This window comes from Galeopterus variegatus, unplaced genomic scaffold (genome assembly GCF_000696425.1).
Source record: "Galeopterus variegatus unplaced genomic scaffold, G_variegatus-3.0.2 Scaffold2883, whole genome shotgun sequence".
Classification (NCBI taxonomy): domain Eukaryota; kingdom Metazoa; phylum Chordata; class Mammalia; order Dermoptera; family Cynocephalidae; genus Galeopterus; species Galeopterus variegatus.
The window spans coordinates 187532-203667 of NW_007728994.1; the positions used below are offsets into that span (position 1 = coordinate 187532).

Consider the following 16136-nt stretch of genomic DNA (forward strand, 5'->3'; position numbering starts at 1 on the left):
ATCATTTTCCAAAAGGTCAAAAATCCTATTACAACACATGATTCCTAAAGGTACCTACCTCTGTATTTCACCATGATGCAATAATCAATAGACAGAAAAAAATATTTTCAGTTATTTAAGAAGGTTAAATTGTGACACTAATATAAGGGCTGCAAAGTGATTGCTATTTTTAAGCAGATATTCTCACAAAATTTATACAATTTTTCAATGGTACCTTATCTGGAAATTCCATTTATGTATAATGTCTTATCCCTCCCCCTCCCACCTCCAGCAATGCTGGAGAAATGAGGTCGTAGAGTAAAATTCATTTCAAAGCATTTGACTTATTTTTTAAATTATTAGCCATAAGTAGCTGGACATTTTTAGCACTCGCCCACTGCCAAATTTAAATTCATTAGTACTGAGTGTTTCCTGATTTAGTTCCAACAAGAAATATGCAGCAATTTGGTTATGGTTGAAAACTTGGTGTGCACACTCTAATGTAACTGTGTCTGCAGATTTGTGATTCAGAAAAGGAGAAGCCATGTCTCTGGGATTCCCTCCCCCCCAGCCCCCGACCAAGATACTTTATAGACATTCTGCAGTGTTTATAGAAGTTAGCTCTAGGCAGGCCCGGCTGGGAGTATGATCCTCGAAAATAAAGGTAAGCACTGGCAGAGAAGTTGTGCAGTGAAAGCAGGTTATTGAATTTCCTTTCTCAAATGCTCAATAACCTTGAGGCCAAAAAAGATAGCTGTGTCTGCTGTATCCCTAAGTCCACGGTGCCAGGTCATGAGGAAGCCCACCACCTAAGTAGATACAGCTCAGGAACATCCATGATGCAGGTTGCTAAGGGAAATCTACAGACCATTTTGAAAAATTAACATATAGCATATGTAAAGAGATAAGTTTATAGCCACTTAACACAGAACTTTGGACATAAAATGGTGTTGGAAAACCAGTTCTCTCTATCTTTAGTTAAGTGTAATCTGTAAAGCCAGCCATAAGAGTTTCACATCCAGTTTTTAAGGTAGTATTAATAAAATCCATAGCCTATTATGGTTGTATCTTGATTTTCAGAATAAATACTTGTATGGTCTTTAAAAGAGTGTGAAAATAAAACATGTTTTAAGGCCATGGTGGCCTATATTTTTAAAAAGCTTTGCTTTATCCTTTATCACAGAGAACTTTTAATCCAATTTTTTTGCCATTACATTAGTGCACCTAATGCCTCTAACAGCTTCACAAACAGACCCCCTTGAATTCCTTTTGGTCAACAATTGTCTGTTTCTTTGTCAATGCTCTTGTTTGTTTATCTGTCACTAGGCCCAAAATGACTCATCAGAGAGCAAACAAGTGCATCAGTTTCTCTTTTAATGTCAGACATTCAAGTAAAGACCTAAAAGAAGAGGTGCAAGGTCAGGAGATGAGGATAGAAAGCAGAAGGGGAGAGAAGGCAGGACTGACAGGCTCCTTTGGATGCTTCATTAGGAATATTAATTGATTTTTCCTAGGCCACGGATATTCGGCCCAACGATTAATTTCAGGCCTGAGTATTGAAAAGGAAGAGAAGGCTGAAACACCGACAGTGCTAGAAATAGGGAGGAAAAATAAAAGTATAAAGAACAATAACATTCTCAGTATTAGAATTTGTTGCTACATCAATTTCTGTTTACCCTGAAATATAGTTTGTCGATTTCATATTTTATGTTGAATTATGTCCTTTTGCAATAAAAAAGGGTACAGATATCTCTACCAGATGGCAGACTCTACCAAATGCCAGGGAACACAACAACAAAAATTAATATATAAATAATATTTTAAAATTAATATAAAAATAAAAAACACATTAATCTAATTTCCACTAATCATTAATATCAAAGACAAATAGTGCTAGAAGTCTGGTTTTATACATCTGTATAAAACCAGAAACTTTTCTGTCCCATTTTCTGAACGCATAGCACATCTTCCATCACCCATTAGTGGGCTTGTATGGCAATTGAGAGGCTTCCTGCTTTTTTTTATCTGTTCATCTCACATCACTGCATTTTATTTTTTAATTTTTTTGCCTTATTTGGAGCATCTAACTTAACATGGGCGATAAAGACCTATGTGCAATATATACACATTGGTCCTGATTTCTTTCATAAGCTATCCATCTGTATACACAAAATGTTAAAACAAAAGCAAGGAAAGAAGGAAGGAAAAGAGGGAGGAGGGAGGAAAGAAGCAACTTGGCAATGTGGGGAAAAGGACAAACAGACAAAATGTTGGCAGCGAAGCCCAGGCAGAATATCAGACTCTGTGCGGCAGATTCATTTATTTTATTTTGTAGATAAGGAAACTGAGGAATATAAAAGGTAGTTAACTTACCCAAGGTCACGTAGCTATTAAGGTTTGTGTTCAGTGCCTGATCTCTGCATCACAAGCCAGCCTGCCTCTGTTTAGCGTGGAGATGGCTGTCTTATGTTGTTGCTGAGTATGTGAAGTAGATGTGAAGAAGTGGCTGAGACTAAAAGAAAAACAGATTAAGAAAACGTTAGGGTGTAGTTTGGATGCCCTTAGAGGTCAATATAAATGATACTGAAAGATTGATTGGTTTCCTTTTTCACCCCACCCCAAACTGTATACATCTTTTAAAATGGAAAATATATATCAATCCACTATTACTTAGATTTAAAATTGTTTATACCGTGCGATTCAAAATCAGATTTTATGTTAATTTTTGTTGTTGTTCCCTGGCATTTGGTAGACTTCGCCATCTGGCAGAGATATCTGTACCTTTTTCAGTGCAGAAGGACATAATTCAACATAAAAAAAATGAAATCGACAAACTATCACAGGGTAAACACACACTGATGCAGCAACAAATCCTAATACTGACAATATTGGAGTAATAAATTAATGGCAATTCTGAAATAAATCATTTTATTTTAAGCATGAAAAGGTCATTTTCACATTCATGGCCTCTAACGGGAAAATATAATGCTGATGTACCTTATGTTTAGTAGCAAAGCAAATACGTTACTCATTTTTAAAAATTATACTGCCGGATGAAACTCTGTGAAGAGATGTCACATCTCAAAGTCTCCTCGCTATAAGCTGACTTCAAACTGTTTGCGTTATGCATTTCTTTTCACTCATCATCTACTAGTGAGGGAGAGTGGGTTTCTGCATATCCACAGTCAGGTGCATTATTTTGGCTGTAGATAAATGAGGTAAACCCATGCCATGTGCACTTCCTAGCTAATATTTAGTTACTCAGTCTTACAGTCTTTGCTTTTTAGTAAAATAAAAAAGTTTCTTAAAACAGCACTTTTGAAGATTTGGAAAGCATTCGTGCTGACTCAGAGATTTGTTGATAGTCCTCTAACATCAGCAATCTGGTGAGCAGTCCCTGGTTTACACAGCACTCCTTTATGTATCTTGCAATGAAGATAACGTTTTCCATGGAGTTCTGAAGTGCCCAATCTTAGTGTGTCTTGTAAACAAAGGACCGTGAGACTTTACATCATTCTCTCCTATTGACTTGATGTTGATGTGTTTCTTTTAACTTGATGTTTTTCCTCCAAAGTTCTCTTTGGCTGAATACTTGTTTTTAATGCTTTTTCTGGCTTGCCTTCAGAAGCTTTACCTCTTCAAACGTTCTGGCTCAGAAATAAAATAGGAACTTTGCTCTTTATTCATTTTCATATAATGCCTCCATCGCAGATTGACAAATTCTAAAGTATTGCTTTGAAGAAAAGTTAATGTGGTTGTACAAACATTTGTATTATACTTGAAATATGCTGAATATTTTATTTCTCAGTGGAAAGTAAGGATCTGAACATGATTTTTCTGTTGAATAGAAGAATAACTCTAATACATGTAAATTGTTGTTAAATACGTTGGGCATAGAACCAATTATTATTGTTTCTTATTTTTCTGGTCACCTTTCATATTTCTGTTAGCTAATTTGACTTTTACAGTGACATGGTGAGAAGGAAAATGTATCACAGATTTAGAAAATAAATTAGGGAGAGGTTAACTAACTAACGTGGCCGAGAGTACTCGGCCATTTAGTGTTACACCAGGATTAGACTTTAGACCAGTTGTTTCTACCATTAGGCACAATATCCACTGTTAAAGGGATCCTTACACATGTCTGCCCTTCAGTGATAATACAAACAGCCATCCACATGCTAAACAGAGGCAGTCTGGCTTGTGATGAAGAGATCAGGCACTGAACACAAAACCTTAATAGCTACGTGACCTTGGGTAAGTGAGCTATCTTTTATATTCCTCAGTTTCTTTATCTGCAAAATAAATAAAATAAATGAATCTGCCTCATAGGGTTCGTGTGAGAATTAAATATGCTAATACATGCAAAGAACTGAGCATAGTGTTAAGTGTGTAACAAATATTTGTTATTATTTTTATTGCTGCTATAGTCAGTATAAGTCCTAAAATTACATAAACAAATAAACACAGAAACTGATGGGCAATATGCATGTATGCATATATGACAAGAGAAAATTAATGATGTTTGATCACTGGACAGGGATTCTGGGGAATCTTTTGGGGGGAGAGGAGGCACATTTCAGCTTCTGAGTTTGCACTGTCCACATGCCAGGGTCCCTCGATTCCTATCTCACTCCTGTTTGCCTGTGCAATGTGACACCAGCTTGGTTTGAGCACACTCACTCCAAATACCCAAAATACGAATTTCATTAAATAACAGACACAAAGGGAAGAAAAAAGAAAAGAATATAAAGAGTGGTCTAGTCCTAAATTATCAAAGATTGTTTCTTTTCTTCTCCCACCACTCCTTTGTTCTCTGAATCTTCAGATCTTTTAACTAAAATTTTAATCATTTCTGGGAGAAATATTTTATTTACTCTACCTCCTTCACTTTATTGGAAGACTTTGACAGGTAGATCTGGTTCATTTTTCTATATTCCCAATACCTAGTATGTTTTCTAGAATATCATAGGTGCTGTGCAAATGCTTGCTGAGTGAGTGCAAGAATGAATGAGGTATCATCTTGGTTTTTACTTATGGAATTAGTGTCAAGGTGATATGCGATAGGCGCATGAGGAAGAGGTAAGTTGGAAATGGAGAATGAGGTACAGATGGACTGCCAGTGACAAACTCTGTTTCTCAGAGCTGTAGAGTAAATGCTTTCTCATTATTATTGTTATTATTAAGTCTCCTAACTGGTTTCCTCTGTGTGCATCCTAATTTCTTTTGGTGCCTCAGCACAACAGCTATTCTCTCAAGTAATTACAAAACAATCTAATCATACCACTGCCAGCAATACCTCCATTGTTATAGAAACTCCAGAGCACATCACCCACTGAAAATCCTGGAGGGTGTTGCTGAGTCTAAGGTGGTGCCCAGCCTTGTCCTTTGCAGAGTCCTTTCTCCAGGGCATCCCACTGCAGCTTTGTGGATGCATCATGTTTCCATACCAGCTGGCGTGTTTCATTTTTAGATCTACAATCTTAGTGGTTTAAAACCTAAACACAGAACAGTGGTCAATCTCATTTGTTCTTGTAGGCAACTGTTTGCTGGACCTACCACGAAAGCAGATCCTGGGCCCTGAAGAACTCCCAGGACAGACCTACGATGCCACTCAACAGTGCAACCTGACTTTCGGACCCGAGTACTCTGTGTGTCCTGGCATGGACGTCTGTGCTCGCCTGTGGTGTGCCGTGGTGCGCCAAGGCCAGATGGTGTGTCTGACCAAGAAGCTTCCTGCTGTGGAAGGGACACCTTGTGGGAAGGGGAGGATCTGCCTGCAGGGCAAGTGTGTGGACAAAACCAAGAAAAAGTATTATTCGGTAAGTGATTATTTTCATTACCCAACACCTGGAGACCCAAGATGTGAAGGGCATTCCTGTGACGTGTGTGGACACTGTCATCAGAAGCCTTTATCTCCTAGTTAAAATATTTTTCCTTTAGAGATCTATTTACGGCCACCCACAGCAGCCATATTCAGTGTATTAGTTCGTTTCTGGTTTTCACAACAGAATACCTTACACTAGGTAATTTATAAAGAAATGAAATTTATTTCTTACAGTTTTGGAGGCTGGGAAGTCCAGAGCCTAGGGGACAGATCTGATCTGGTGAGGGCCTTCTCCTTGGTGGGGTGACTCTCTATTAGCAATGTGAGTTATCACATGGAAAGAATGGACTGACCAAGAGAGTAACCTCCTCACTTATCCTCCTTATAAAGCCATCAGAACCATGCCCTTTACTCTATGAACAGATCAATTCATTCATGAGGGCACAATCCTCACCTCATAAAGGTCCCACCTTTCAAATACCATTATTGAATTTCCCACCCTCTTAACACTGTTACAATGGGGATCAAGCTTCAGTGAGTTTTAGGGGGACATTCAATCCATAGCACTCAGTAATCAAATATGGAGAAAATCCAGATAATAGGGATTTCTTCACAGGTTAGAAGCTCTAACAAATAAACACAGAACCCAGATTCTGTCTAGTTGAGACCCCAAGTAGGATGCTGCAAATCACTTTTTGGAAACTCACTTTCAAGCTTCCCTTGCTAAAATTATCAGAATAGATTTACTTAAATTCAGTAAGGAAATATTAGCAGAGCTGACACTTTTAGTCCTTGTACATATTTGGTGAGCTCCGAAATGGTCATTTTTTTCCCCCTGAAAGCAAGTTATTCTGATTTTAGGTGCTAAAGTCACCATAGCTGCTCCAGGGAAACACATCTGCTGCCATATACATGGTCCAACTTCATGTCGGCAATTGCCCCCTTAATTTTCAAAGCCTGAGCAAAGTATGTGTTTCACTGTCACAAGATTTGCGTAGTCTCTAGAAGAGTGTTGCTATGTTGCTGTATGCTCACTGCTTGTGTCTTTCCAGGCTGTCACCCAACATTGCATTACAGATACCATGACAAGGGCAACCAGAGGCAGCTCTTCACACATTCCCTCAGCAAAGCAGTTTATAATACTCTTCCTTTTGGAGCCTTCTAGTTTTCTCCTGTGATATTTCCAGAGGAATAAAACTAGGGTGTCATAAAAGGGTTCTTCATTCCCTGTGGAGTTTGCGTACACGTATGACGTGGGTGCACTTCAGTCTCTTTTGCATCTAATTAGGAATTAAGCCAAATTCAGATCAAATACATTTACTTAACGTAGCAGAAAGTCTATCACAGACAAGATGTGTGATGTTGACAAAGAAACAGTGGAATCTTAGTGCTAAACAGGGAGAAAGAGATGCAAACACAATCAAATCATGCCTGGCATGATGCAAAACTTTCAGCACTATACATTTCCTTAAAGATCCAGGATCAGAGAGGACAAAAAGTTAACATGAGTCAGTGGTTTTTAACAGATATGTGTAGTATCAGAAGGTATAATTTTAAATGGCCCAGAAAAAGGAGGTAATCTTTGCAGTGTGCTCAGTACTTAGAGTGGTGTTTTGAGATCTTCTAGTGCTGGGAGGGCCTGAAAAAATGAATTGCTTAGAATTGGAAATGTGTTGCAATTCCATGACCATGTTAAATTCATTGGGAATTTAACTGTACTTGTGATGAAGTTTCCATTGTGTCATTAAATGTACGTGATTTCCAAATGTACATTTGGAATGTCTTTTTCCTATCTGAGTTAAAATATCTTCTATTTTCTGTTTCAGACATCAAGCCATGGCAACTGGGGGTCCTGGGGGTCCTGGGGCCAGTGTTCTCGCTCATGTGGGGGAGGAGTACAGTTTGCCTATCGCCACTGCAATAACCCTGCCCCCAGAAACAATGGCCGCTACTGCACAGGGAAGAGAGCCATCTACCGTTCCTGCAGTGTCACGCCCTGCCCCCCCAATGGTACGCTGCTCCCAAGTGTCAGCCACCACCAAGTGCCATGTGTAGCTTCTATTCTAGCAGTAATAAATAGGGGAGGCTGGAGAAATGGCATTAATCTAGTACTGCACACAGTTCCACCAATGTGCAAATCTATAACAAATAACATGAGTGATTTTTAAATTATTATTATGAATTATAGTTAGTGTATTCAGGGCATTGGAAGAAAATAATAGCTATGAATAGATAACTCTATGAATAGATAAAATTCATTAACACTGGTGTGTAAAGAGAATCTGCAAGACAAAACAGCATCTTTTTTTTAATTCATTTATTTAAATGCACAAGAACATATCTAAGTTGCAGAACAGATAAAGTAATAATTTAACATGTTTGTTGCCTAGGTAAATCTTTTCGTCATGAGCAGTGCGAGGCCAAAAATGGCTATCAGTCTGATGCTAAAGGAGTCAAAACCTTCGTGGAGTGGGTTCCCAAATACGCAGGTGTCCTGCCAGGGGACGTGTGCAAACTGACGTGCAGAGCCAAGGGCACCGGCTACTATGTGGTGTTTTCTCCAAAGGTAACTGCACACAGGCTGCCCAGAAAGAGGAGGCATCCTTGGTGGAAATTATTGGGTAGAATGAAGCCTGTAGATGCCAAATATAAACAGTCATTACTTTGCAGGGTGGTTAGATTTGGAAGGGTTTTTATTTTCACCTCTATAATTTCTATATTTTCAAACTTTATACAATGAATGAAAATTATTCTATAAACAGAACAAGTAATTTTTTTAAACGCTATTTTTGAGAAGTGTAACTCACTGTCAAGGAGGGCGAAGTGTGACCTTAACTTCAAAATAATCATGAAAACAACTAGTATTTCCTAACCACATTTGTCAAAAGGACTATAAAGCAGGAAAACTTTCTATTTTTCTATCATTTATTTAAGAATTCCTCTGATGAGTCATGAAGATAGGTTTCAGGATCTCTGACCCAGACTTTTAAATAAGTCTTGCACAACCCCTGGTATGAATCTCTGTCCCTCTAGTAATAAATAACATGAATGTGTGTGTTATACCTTACTTTTCACAGATGAGCATTTTCTAAATATACTGCAGTCTTATTTCTTATAGTCAGTGTTATGCAGCAATTTACAAATACTCTTTATCTAATTTGCAAATAGATAATATATTTAAAACCACCTCTGAAACTGGCCTTTGGATATTTATAATATGTTATTGAAAAATAAGCTAATGTTCAACTTATATAATTTTTAAAATATATCTTTTGATTACAAAATAATACATTTTTATTGTAAAAGTTTTACAGAGAAATAAAAAGAAACACATCACCTGGAAATACTACCATCTAGAGAGCTATTAAACTGTTGGAGTATATCCTAGTTCAGTTTACACTCACATACATTCACTCACATACTCATACATATATGAAAAGAGAGTTTAGTGTATACACAAATACAGAATATGTATGTTTATTTTTATATATGAGTATATATATATATTCATACATGTTACAAGTATTTATATATACTGACATGCATGAGCCACAAACTGTTCATGTACATACTATTTTATAACTAGCTTTTTAACTATATGCTAGTTCTATTATTCAAAATATATTTAGTCTCTTCCAGTAAGTACTTTCTCCTGACTTCCCCAGACTCCTTTTCCTACACTAATCTTTTTGTCTGTTTCTATTTCAGTGTCTGATAATTCAACACATAACAGGAAATGCTCTCCAACCATGACATGGTTTTCAATGTCAAGTTGAGATTTTCAAATGTGTGACTATAACAACAATTATGCAACAAAAAAGGATCTTTACATTTTCAAGGCTGCTCACATTCAGCTCTTTACACATGCAATAGCCCCAAACGCTGAGTGAACAGGTCATTTCTATCAATGTAAAAAGCAAAGATTAGAAAAAGGAATGTGCTAAGTATACACAAACAGAGATGAGTACCTTAGTTCTCCTAACACATTCAGAATTAAGCTCAATGTAGAGAGTGCATAACCTAGATTTCTCCCAGACCTTCCTTCTGCCAGTATATCAAGGATTTTTCAGTCAGATGTTCCTGGAAACTGTGTTGTTGGTGGTGGGGTTTTTTTTTTCTTTTTTTTTTTCTTAGAGGGGTGGGTTGCTTGTTCATTTTTCAATGTACTGTCTATTTCAATTCAACACAAAGATCACAAATTAGAATTTGGTAGTTTACTAAAAGAACCAGATACCTATGCACCAGTATTTCCCACTACTGATGTGCTTGTCATGACACAGGTGACTGATGGGACTGAATGCAGGCCATACAGTAATTCTGTCTGCGTCCGGGGGAAGTGTGTACGAACTGGCTGCGATGGCATCATTGGTTCCAAGCTGCAGTATGACAAGTGTGGAGTGTGCGGAGGAGACAACTCCAGTTGTACAAAGATTATTGGAACCTTCAATAAAAAAAGGTAATGTGATAGAACCCTTGTCCTTGCATGGATTGAACAAAGCTGTAGACTCCTGAGAAACTGAGGAACTCACCTTCCAGCATAAGCTACCTGTAGGAGAAGGTCTGACATGGCCCTGGTAACACGTTCTAAATATGAGAACACAAGGAGAGGAGATGAATCAAGCTCTGGGTGCTAAGTGGAAACTCACGGCACCTCTGGAAGCAGATAAACTGTGATGACCATGGGGGTCAAGGTCCTGCAGAGTCAGAAAACTGAAAAGAAAAAAATGGGTGACATTCCACCTTAGTGATATCTTGCAGATCTATTATTCCTGAGACATAATTTATGAAAGGATGGCTGGTTTCTATCATAACTATTTTTTTTTAACAATACAAATTCTCATTAGGCTGTGTTTTTCTAAGAAACCACATCTCCTTGAAAAAGGTAAGTTAGTTGCAGGGTTGTCGGCAACAAATCCCTTTTATAGTGAATTGCCCTGGCTTATATCTACTCTATAAAGAAATGTATACAGCAGTGTCTGTCTCCTGCTTCCTCTCATGGTGCTAGATTACACTTTTGTTTTAAATATGTAAGTTTATGGGCTGACCCCGCGGTTCACTCAGGAGAGTGCAGCGCTGGGGGCGCCCAGGCTGCGGGTTCAGATCCTATATAGGGATGGCTGGTGCACTCACTGGCTGAGCGTGGTGTGGGCAACACCAAGCCAAGGGTTGCGATCCCCTTACCAGTTACCCAAAAAAAAAAAAAAAAAAAAAAGTAAGTTTATGAAGTAGCAACTTCTGGCATAAAATATTATACTAGCAGATAGAATAGCTGAGTTGGCTAAAGAGTTTGAAGGAATACAGGATTGTTTGTCCTCTTCACAAACCACTCTTATGTGGAGTGGTATTGGTTGAGGGTACCTACATTCCTGATGTAGGGGCTGTTATCTTTAACTTGAGAGTAATATGAAAACCAAATTAACAATAAAGATTTATTTAAAATATTAAGTATCACATAAAAAACTGGAAAGTACATCTGATATGATTTAAAAATGTATGACTGAGGAATTTATTCTGAGTTAAAATATGCATTACTAATACTACTTACTAATGAAATAATAATTGTTCACCTAATTGTGTTGGGCCATCTGTGTCAAAAATTCTGCATGTCCAATTACATCCTGCATTTTTACACATTTCAAAGATGCAAGATGCCTTAGAGACGAACAGTCCAACCTTTTGTTTTCCAAATGACCTAACTGGGACTCTGAAAGTTTAGAACTTACCCAATTCTACATGTTTGATGAATGCTAGAATAGAGCAGAGGCTATAACTTAAGTCACAGGATGCACAGGCCCTTTTGTACCAAAAAAAAAAAAAAAAAAGAAAAAACGAAAAAAGAAGGGAGAGAGAAAAAAAAAAGAAATTCAATTATTTTAAAAAATAATACCCTATATACTATATGCTATGTATTCTTTCTACATAAAGTTATAAACCACTTTTCAAATGCTAAATTACACATTTTAAAGTTCTTGTATGGACAACTATTATCTGTACATTTGATATCATGTAAAAAGATAAAGAAACTTGTGATAGCAGTAAGTGGTGTTCAATCTAAACCACTTGTAAATTGGTTTGACCAATTAGAGGATTCAAATGACCTGTTCAAGTATCCCAAATAAATTGCCTTGGCCTCGTGTGATTTATAAAAGAAAATTGTTGATCTTGGTGCTGGATATTTGCAATCAAGCTCTGGCTCAATAATTTACAAGCCATGTGATCTTTGAAGTGTCAGCTAATTTCTTTACCACAAGATTTCTCAAAAGTAGTACGGAAATAATAGTAATTATCTTGCAGTGAAAACTGTTCTGAGGATTAAATAAGATTATGCATATTAAAATATCTTATCCAGTTTAAGCCTATTCACAAATGTGACACTGACCTTAACTCACTCCTCCCTCAATTTTCCCCATCTCAGTAAATGGCAACTCAATCCTCCTCCTGCTTAAGCCCAAAACTTTGGAGTCATCTTTCACTTTTCATTTTCCCTCATGCCCTACATTTATCCATCAGCAGATCACATCAGTTCTGTTTGCATCATATATCAGAACCTGGTACCTCGCCACCATCACTACCAGTACCAGTCCAACCCAAGTGATCATCAGTCTTGCCTGGACCATCACAGCAGTGATGGAGAGCCAAAACTTTTTTACCTAAGTCAGAGCATGGCATTTCTGGGCTCAACACACTCCAGGGGTTTCCATCCTACGTAGAGTCAATGTCCAACACTATTTTGTAACCTATGAGGCCCCCATTCTGCTCTGTGTCTCTTCAACACAGTCCCCTCCTCTTTCTCAGCTCCAACCACACTGAACTCACTAACACTCCTCAAACGTGGCAACAGGCAAGTGTGTGCAGTTTCTTCTGCCTGGAATACTTTTCCCCAATTAAGCAGTGCTCCCTTCAGAATTTTTTTAGGTCTCTGTCAAATGTCACCTCCCCATATGGTGGCTATCCTAAATGAATAAGAGGCCCTTTCCCCCAACCTCACATTATCTCTATCTTATTACCCTGCTTTGTTTCTTCATAGCTCTTACCAATTGATATTACATATTTTGTTTGTGGGGAGTGGTGGGTGCCTGACTGCCCCCACTCAAATGTCCCTTCCATGTCAGCATGCCTAATATTTATGAATGAATATATTTCTTCATGACAGGGTCTCTTCTTGGTACTGTGCAGACAGCCCTGAACAAAACAAGACTCCCTTTCCCTGTCAGCCATACTTGAAAATAGTCATAAGAAAACAACTTCATTTACCTGTGGTAGTCAAGGAAGCTGGTTAGTATCCATATTTTAGTGTATGAATCAGTTGCCCTATAATCTTTAACCTTGAGTAAGAGTTAGAAATCAGACAATTCACTTTCATACACATTAATCAAACTACACAAGCAATAGTGCTTCTATTTAAATAACTAGGAAAGTAAAACATATGGGTACTTTATTATGAAATTACTTATAAAGGCAAAGATTTTGGCAAAAGATGACTTGTCACTGGTATAGTTTCTTGGTGAATTAGCATTTCTGTCCTACTGTTTGCCATAGGCTTATGGATATTAGAGATATTTATGCCTTTGCCCATTCTCCTGAGCACATGATGGATCTTTAGAGATTTATCTTATTAGTCACCTACAATAAAGCCTTATTCAACCTATCATAATGTCTCATGGGCACTAAGCATTCAAGAAAATGTGCTAAAACATTAAAAATGCATTTTTTTAATTTTTATGATAGTAGTATCATTTCTGTATTTGTCCATTTCTGTTGCTTATAACAAAATACGCAGAACTTGGTGTTTTATAGAGAAAACAAAAATTATTGCTTACAGTTTCTGAGGCTGAGAGGTCCAAATCCAGGGAACACATCTGGTAAGGGTCTTGGTGGTGGCAACAGTAATGGCAGGGTATCCACACTGCGAAATGGTGTAGTAGAGAGAGCAAGAGGGACACAGTTCCTCGTGCACTGTCCTTTTAAAGCCCTCACATCCAGACCCATGACCACCATTTTTAATCCATTCACTATGGCATGGTCTTACAATCCAATCACCTATTCAAGGCCCCACCTTTCAATTTCCATAATAGGATTTCCCACCCTCAACAGGTACAGTGAGGATTAAGCTTCAGTAACTTGGGGGGGGAGGGGGCATCCAATCTACAGCAATTATCCAGATACCAAATTTTATGTTCCATTTCATGTCCTACCCCTTGAAATCCAGAGTTCTAGTAGAGATAGAAGCAGAGCCTCTACTCTGTCACAAGTCCAGCAAATAATTAAACCCATGTTCCCAAACTAGTCTGCACATTACAACAATGTGAGGAGCTTCAAAAGTACTGCTGCCTATGCCCCACCCTGAAAGATGGGGATTTAATTGTTTTGGGGTGTAACATAGGCTTTGGAATTTTTAAAAGATCTCCAGGGATTCTGATGTTCAGACAAGTTTGAGAGATATTAAAGATTTCTGTGAGATTAATTGAGAGCAGACTTTTGTCAGTTTGTGTTTACATATATTCCATTTTGTGCCAGAAAGAACAGAAAGTAGCTTTGTAAAGATGATAGGATTTGTTAAGGATGGCGTCTTTCTCTGTCTTCTGCTGCCTGAACAAAATACCACAGACTAAGTAATTTATAAAGAAAAGAAATTTATTTGGCTCACCATTCTGGAGGCTGGAAAGTCCAAGATCATGGAGAGGCGTCTTGGTGAGGGCCTTCTTGCTGAGTCATTCCATAGCAGAAGAGCAAAGAGAGAGGGTGAGGGAACAAGAGCGGGCCACATACTCACTTGCAAACCCAGTCTTACCATTAACCCACTCCCATGATAATGACATTAATCCATTCATGAGGGAAGAACCCACATGACCTAATCACCTCTTAACAGATCAGCCTCTCGATACCATCACAATGGCAATTAAATTTCAGCAAGAGTTTTTGGAGTGGCTATTTAAGCCATAGCAGATGGTGACAGTCATATAAATCTTTAATTAGAGTTAGAATAAATTTTTAAAGTAAAGGTAGGTTATAAGCATTATCCTAATTTTAAGCATCTCAATAAAAATGTATATAATATGATAGTCTAACTGCAATTTTATTTTGTCATAAGAAAATTAATTTTTAAAGCCAATTTCAAACTAATCTTTTAAATATGTTAAAACTTCGTGTTAAGATAAGGAAAAACGTTTGAAGAATTTCTATTTGTTTATCCATTTAAGTACTTACTTATTTTCTCTCTTTGTCCCGCACTCTCCCCCACTTTCTCTCTCTTCCTCTCTCCCCTGTGGATATTCCTGTCTCCAGCAAGGGTTACACTGACGTTGTGAGGATCCCCGAAGGGGCAACCCACATAAAAGTTCGACAGTTCAAAGCCAAAGACCAGACTAGATTCACTGCCTACTTAGCCCTGAAAAGGAAAAACGGTGAGTACCTTATCAATGGAAAGTACATGATCTCCACATCAGAGACTATCATTGACATCAACGGAACCGTCATGAACTACAGTGGCTGGAGCCACAGGGATGACTTTCTGCACGGGATGGGCTACTCAGCCACAAAGGAAATTCTGATAGTGCAGATTCTTGCAACAGACCCAACTAAAGCATTAGATGTTCGTTACAGTTTTTTTGTTCCCAAGAAGTCCACTCAGAAAGCAAACTCTGTCACCAGCCATGGCAGCAACAAAGTGGGATCCCACACTTCACAGCTGCAGTGGGTGACAGGCCCATGGCTGGCCTGTTCCAGGACCTGTGACATGGGCTGGCACACCAGGACCGTGCAGTGCCAGGACGGAAACCGGAAGTTAGCGAAAGGATGTCTTCTCTCTCAGAGGCCTTCTGCGTTTAAGCAATGTTTGCTAAAGAAGTGTTAGCCTGTGGTTATGGTCTTCTGCACAAAGATAACTGGAAGATTCATCACTGATACAGTCACGGTGAACAAAAGGTCTACCTAACGTACAGACAGTCGTGCATAGGTGTCATTGTCAACAAGAGTCGAATTATGGGCAGAATCTGCTCTCTGCGACCAAAAGATGTGCACTGCTTCACATGACAATGGTGACCTTGGAATAAAGAAAAACTTGGGAGTTATTGAACATCCCCTGGACCTACAAGAATGAAAAGAAACACAGATGAATGTAGAATCAGGGGACATTTGAAGATAACATACAGTCTCCCACTTGTCACCTACCTCTTACAGAATGTCTTTAAAGGCATCATAATCATTTTCACCCATGATACACAGTAGCTTATTTTTACTGTTTGTAAATATATTCTCCCTTGGTATGTCACTTTATATTACTTGGTTCTATTAAAATATACATATATATATATATATATATATATATATA

General features: G+C 38.1%; 1 protein-coding gene across 1 annotated transcript in view; it reads left to right on the forward strand.

Annotated features, from left to right (window-relative positions):
• Positions 1–16084, forward strand: part of ADAMTS5 (ADAM metallopeptidase with thrombospondin type 1 motif, 5) — a 43103-nt gene extending 27019 nt beyond the window's left edge. Inside the window, exons 4-8 of the mRNA XM_008583300.1 lie at positions 5518–5801; positions 7633–7816; positions 8197–8372; positions 10087–10262; positions 15092–16084. Of these exons, the coding sequence (XP_008581522.1) occupies positions 5518–5801; positions 7633–7816; positions 8197–8372; positions 10087–10262; positions 15092–15659 (1388 nt within the window). The 3' untranslated portion in view covers positions 15660–16084. The remainder of the gene's footprint in view (positions 1–5517; positions 5802–7632; positions 7817–8196; positions 8373–10086; positions 10263–15091) is intronic.
• The last annotated feature ends 52 nt before the right edge of the window (positions 16085–16136 follow it).